This window comes from Enoplosus armatus (assembly GCF_043641665.1).
Source record: "Enoplosus armatus isolate fEnoArm2 chromosome 20 unlocalized genomic scaffold, fEnoArm2.hap1 SUPER_20_unloc_2, whole genome shotgun sequence".
Taxonomy (NCBI): Eukaryota; Metazoa; Chordata; class Actinopteri; order Centrarchiformes; family Enoplosidae; genus Enoplosus; species Enoplosus armatus.
In genome coordinates this window covers 3758-10000 of record NW_027261195.1, presented here as the reverse complement: position 1 = coordinate 10000, position 6243 = coordinate 3758, and the positions used below count along the sequence as shown (strand labels likewise).

The 6243-nt window shown below is 47.3% G+C and overlaps 1 protein-coding gene across 1 annotated transcript in view; it reads left to right on the top strand.

Annotated features, from left to right (window-relative positions):
- LOC139307152 (ankyrin repeat and fibronectin type-III domain-containing protein 1-like) overlaps positions 1–5972 on the top strand; it is a gene marked incomplete at its 3' end in the record, with an annotated part of 66301 nt that extends 60329 nt beyond the window's left edge. The window contains exons 16-23 of the mRNA XM_070931034.1: positions 358–457; positions 543–675; positions 1123–1239; positions 1536–1751; positions 2055–2221; positions 2980–3151; positions 3518–3686; positions 5806–5972. Coding sequence (XP_070787135.1) covers positions 358–457; positions 543–675; positions 1123–1239; positions 1536–1751; positions 2055–2221; positions 2980–3151; positions 3518–3686; positions 5806–5972 — 1241 coding nt within the window. The remainder of the gene's footprint in view (positions 1–357; positions 458–542; positions 676–1122; positions 1240–1535; positions 1752–2054; positions 2222–2979; positions 3152–3517; positions 3687–5805) is intronic.
- Between the last annotated feature and the right edge of the window lie 271 nt (positions 5973–6243).

Genomic DNA, 6243 nt, shown 5'->3' with positions numbered 1-6243 from the left:
ACGAGATAAGACATGGTTCAGTCAGACCGGCAACATGGGAGAGTGACTCGACCCGGCTGACCTCGCTCACACACTGCTGTTCCGTCTCAGTCTGTCTCTCTTTGTTTGTCCACAAAGTCTGAAGTTAAAGTCAAGACTTCAATCATTTAGGAAATAAATGTTAGGACAGAGATTCAGAAGTTCAGCTTCGAAGCCACCTTCAGTACACATTTACATTGATGAGAAGAACCCTGTTCAGACTGATTCTACTGTCGACCAAACGTCATTAGAGATCCAGTCAAGGAAGCGAGATCTGGATCTGGAAATTTATTAAAGTAGAATTATAATGAGTGTGTTTTTTCTTCTTTTTGTCTTCAGACACCTCAAAGCTCCAGAACCCGAGCAGGAAGCAGTCCGTCTCCAGAAGTCTGAAACACCTCTTCAACTCCTCCAACAAGTTTGTGAAAACACTGAAAAGGTTTGTCAAATGGAAGTATTAACTGGACAGACAAACAAGTCTTTGTTTGAAGAAGTGTCCCATTTACCTTCCCGTGTGTCTGCAGGGGGATCTACCTGGCAGCTGTGTTCTACCATAAGGACAGTTTACTGGTGACAGCCGAGGACCAGATCCCCATCGTGGAGGTGGACGACTCCTACAGCAGCTCCCTGATGCAGGACTTCCTCTGGTTCACTAAGGTACAGGTCTACACACACTTTCATCTGTGCCGTTGCACAGGCAGCGTACAGCAACACCGTTACGCCGAGTGACAGGATGCGAATCAGTGTATGGAGCTCCCTCAAGGGGGCCAGTAGAATGAGCAGCACATCACACAGAAACCTAAATCCATCTCAGCAAAACTGGACCATCCTCTGTGTCACAAGTCAAACCTGGAAGCTTTAGACATGCTGAGGACAGTCTCTGCTGCTGTGTCTCTGAAGGGTCTGTGAGAGTCTTATTCTCTGTGTTCATCTCAGAGCTGCAGTCTCCTGTCGGTCGCTGCAGTAATCAGGTGTCAAGTGTTTTCCTCAAAGGCTCCTTGATGCTTGTTGGAGCTCCTCTGATGTGACACATATCAGAGCTCTCTGTTTCATGAGGCGCTGCAGGTTAATGCCTCTCTACCGTCTGTCCGTGTGCCTCTGCAGCTGTCCTGTATGTGGGAGGACGTCCGGTGGCTGAGACAGAGTATGTCGGTGTCCATGTCTTCGTCCTCCACCCTGCAGGCCAGGCACAAGATGCTGACCGCCGCCAGCCAGCTACAGGTCAGGACCCAAAAACTACAACACATGAAACTGACTTCAATAAGCTCGAGTTGTTTTAGTTCCTCATACATTTATTCAGTTTCCAGTTTGTTCCTCAGTGTTGCATCTCTTTTATGAAAGTGTAGACGTCAACAAACTAAAGCCCAAACCTTTCGTTTTCATACTTTCAAGTTAAATCTGTCCAAATGAAGAAGAACACAGTGTGTAAACCTGAATGTTTTTTTCCAGTCACCACAGTCACTCAGCTTGTCTCTTGGCTCTCAGTCCTCTCACTCTAACATGTAAACCTCCTGCAGAGCCTCCTGGGAACCCACAACCTGGGGCGGGTCCACTATGAGCCCATCAAGGATCGCCACGGCAACGTGCTGCTGGTGACCATCCGCGACATGGAGAGCCAGCACTCGCTGTTCAGCGGGAAGTGGATGCAGGTGACCAAACTGCAGAGCCAGAGGAAGTCTCTGTCCACACCTGAGGAGCCGTACGCCCTCGACATCCTCATCATCACCATACAGGTGAGGAAGGACGGCAAAACTCTCCAGTGTTTCACAGAGAAAAAGGAAAGATGAGAGGAAGTCTGGACCTCTGATTGAGCTTGTTGGGAATCTGAACCACCAGAGTCCGTAGACCAGGTTCCTCGTGCTGTTGTAGTAGATTGTCTGTCTGCTCACGCATCATGTATGTTTTGGTAGATTCATCCTGCTAACACTCGAACAGATTGATGCTCAGATTGTAGAGAATATGAGAGAGACAGCGAAGGAGGACAAACAGACATTTATAAAACAGTTTGTTCTCTTCCTCTTGTCTTTCTCCTCCAGGACATTTTGGCGTACCAGCGGCGCAGCACTCACCGGCTGGCCTCGGGCCTCTACCTGGGCTTCCTGAAGCTCAGCAGCTCTGTAGACCAGATCAAAGTCCTGGTGTCCCAGCGGACCCCCAACATGCTCTGTCACACCCGCATACGAGACAACGCCAACGTCTCAAGGTACATCCCACGCAGTTTGTACTGATGTGTATAAAAGTGGAGAGAACAGGTGGAACCTGATTTAACCCCAAAGGTTTCACTTTAATCAAGTCTGTGAATAATAATTCTAATATTCAATAAGATAAATAAAGCACACAAACATGCTTCAAGGCCGAACTGGATGAATGAGCAGAAAGAGAGTCGTGACGGAGAGTTGAAACCAGCGCTCTCGACCTCAGTGCTCACTGCTTTCTATGACACGAGTGTGAATTCATCTGTCTGTCTGATTCTGTGACGTACGCAGAGATTCATCTGCTGTTATTTACAGTCTGAAGACGCAGCTGCTCCTTCATCTTCATCTTCATCTGTTCAGCTGTGAGAACGACTTCCAAAAGTTTCAGATCACCTGAAGTCTGTGGAATGAGATCTTTCACTCAGTCCCCCACCCAGGACGTAATCTGCCATATTACATTACACTGCGTGTGTGTTTCTGGATTCGTGAAGGTCTTTTGTGTTCGATCCAATCTGATTGGCTGTCAGCTCTGAGCAGGTACAAGTATTTCTGCTCTTTGGCCTCCATCACTGGAATTTCTGGATGCTGAGCAGCTTGGAGAGATAAGAGAGTGTGAAGTGAGAAACAAGAGAAACAAGTTCTCGCTCAGGTTGAGGCTGTAGAGAGTCCTGACTCTTCAGTGAGTTGTTGTTGAGTTTGTTTGTTTGTTTGTGTGTGTGTGTGTGTGTGTGTGTGTGTGTGTGTGTGTGTGTGTGTGTGTGTTCAGGGAGGAGTGGGACTGGATCCAGACCCTGTCGGCTGCTGGAGAGAAGGAGCGCAGCGGGGAGGAGATTGAGGAGGCGGAGCCCAGGCCTGAAAGCCACGCCCCTTTACTGTACTACGAGCTGCAGACGGCGATCAAGTCTCTGCTGAAACACATCAACCTACCTCTGCACCAGGTACACACACACACACACAAATTTAAATTAATAAAATAAATAAATAAATTATAAAATAATAAATAATAAATTATTATATAAAAGTCTTAAAATATGTTTCAAAGGTTATTTTCTTCATCAAAATATTTATAGGAATTGTATAGTCTTGAGATTAATTATTACTTATTAAGAATTGATCACTCTGTGGGGACAAACATCTGTTCACCACATCACATGATGATGTCTCACCTCCTGTATGAGGACAGAACACTGAACTCCCACACATTCAAACATTATATGTTACGGTTCGAAGGCTGGGCAAAGACATGTAGTGTGTGTGTGTGTGTGTGTGTGTGTGTGTGTGTGTGTGTGTGTGTGTGTGCGCAGGCCAGTCACTTCCGTATCTACAGTCAGGAGGTGGTGGAGCTCGGTCACGGCGTCTCCTTCCTGCTGCTGCTGCCGGCGGCTGACAACGTTTGCTCCGCCCCTGGACAGTCCAACCCCTACACCCCCCTGTCAGGGTTCCTCCACCTCCCTCTGCAGATGTTCGAACTCGGTAATGACACACACACCCACACTTAAAAATAAACCTTAAATTTCTTCAAAAGCTGAAAAGTAAAATTTGCTGTGGAGGTTTTGACCACTGGTGGCGCTGCAGAGTAGAAAGTTGGTGAGGGTTCCATGATTGTTTGTGAGGGGGTCCAGGACTTTTGTGAGGGGGTCCAGGACTGTTTGTGAGGGGGTCCAGGACTTTTGTGAGGGGGTCCAGGACTGTTTGAACCTCATGTTCCACCTGCTCAGTGATGAAGTGCAGTGCACAGGCCCGCCTGCAGAGGGCAGTGATGTCAGTTGTGAAAATGTTTTCAAAGCTTTCTTACGTGACGTGTTTAATGTGAACTTAGACAAACTCTTAACTCTTTAAGGGAACACACAGTCAGGTCTTTTCCACTGCAGGAACTTAACAACCTGTAACCTGGAGCTTCTCATAACCTGAACATCTAAGAACCCATAAAGTCGAGGTTCTCGGTTCTGCCTCGGTTCTGCCTCGGTTCTGCCTCTCGGTTCTGTCCTAATGTTTCTCTTGCCTGCTGTAGTTGTTTCAGTATGAGACGTCCTCCTCCTCCTCTAAACTAACAGTGGTCTTCACCGGGTTTCTAATCAGCTTTTTACACGTGAACGGGACAAAACACTGCACACAGAGAAAGTCACAGCGGAGCATCTTCAGATCTAAAATGATTCCAACAAAGTCCGACTAAAACTGAAACTAACAAACTAACCTGTAGACGTCCAAATAAGCTCAGTGCTGAACATTTGACTGTTTATTAAATTCAGACATAAAGCTCTGTTCAGTCAGTAAACTGGCAGTGACCTGGGTCTTGATCACCAGTGAACGTGAACCCAAAGCTCTCGGTTTACCAGTGGGTCTACGGTCCAGCCCTCTCCTGTGGTCATGAGCAAAAGAATGAGATCACATATACAAGCGGCCAGAATTAGTCTCCTCTGCAGGGGGTCTGGACTCAGACCTTAGAGAGAGGGTCTGGACTCAGGCCTTAGAGAGAGGGTCTGGACTCAGACTTTAGAGAGAGGGTCTGGACTCAGGCCTTAGAGAGAGGGTCTGGACTCAGGCCTTAGAGAGAGGGTCTGGACTCAGGCCTTAGAGAGAGGGTCTGGACTCAGACTTTAGAGAGAGGGTCTGGACTCAGGCCTTAGAGAGAGGGTCTGGACTCAGACTTTAGAGAGAGGGTCTGGACTCAGGCCTTAGAGAGAGGGTCTGGACTCAGACCTTAGAGAGAGGGTCTGGACTCAGACATCAGGAGGGAGCTGGGAGCAGAAACACCTCCAGTGTTTGAGTCTGTGTAAACTGAAGTTAATGCAGCTCCATGTACTGACTGTGGATCAGCAGGGACAGACTGAGCTGTGTTACACACACACACACACACACCTACGTCTACAGGGAGAAGCACTAAATCAGTCTGCAGGCTCCAGCAGGACGGCCTCTCTGCTGACCCCCATACACACAGCACACACACACATAAACACACACACAAGAATGTGTCAATAACACCCATACAGTGCACAATACTCTCTCTTTGTACACACACTGACTCCTCACCAGCTGCTGCTCACTCAATACAACTGTTTGATAAGAATCTCTGAACATTCAGGGTTTTGTTTTTTTTTTACCAAATTTAATCTAAAAAGATGCAGATTCTCGCTGATTTATCACCCAGATTTTCTGTCCTCTCACATCCAAAGTTGTTGCTTGGTGCTGCAGAGACTCAGATCGCACAGCTCACAGTGAGCTAGATGTTCAGAAACCCTCCGACAGTGAGGAGAGACGAGAGGAGAGGCTGCAGATAAGCTGCTGATTCTGTGCCAGAGTCCATTCAAGTTATTGTCAAAAAAAGTGTTGAAGTACAGATTGTTGTTTCGTTTTTTTATCCATGTCTGAATGTTCAGATCACATAGTGAGTTATTGTTTCTTTGTTTTTTACATCTGCAGGATGTTGAAGGTTGTCAGTTTTTATCTTCCATATATTTCAAGCTTTGTTTTACTGACAGTTTTCTAATATCACACTTCAGACTGTTCAGGGACACAACAATGAAGTCCTGGTCCTTCGTCTCTTCTTCTTCCCTTCAGCTTCATCGCTCACCTCAGTGTTTTCTGTCTTTAGTGCACTTCTGCACCTACAAAGAGAAGTTCATCAGTCTGTACTGCCGCCTGTCCTCCGTCCTGGACCTGGACTCCCTCATTACCCAGCAGGCACTGCGAGAAGCCATCACTGACAGCGAGGTGGCCACAGCCAAACAGAGGCACCAGCTCATACTGGACTACATCCAGGTGAGACACAAACTCGCAGGTGAAGACTAGTGCTGGTCCACCAGAGCTGCTCAGTTAATGCGTCTGTTCACACGCTGGTCCGGGTCCGACACCATGTTCTTACATTAAAATGCATTAGAAATGAAATAATGATAGACAACCCAGTTATAAGATGTGTGAGGGGGCGCTAGCAGGACCTCAGACTGTTACTGTCTGCTGCTGCGTTCAGGGCCCGCCTGTAGTTTATGAAGACATGTCACGCTAACCTGCACTGGGATCAGTTTTATTCCGT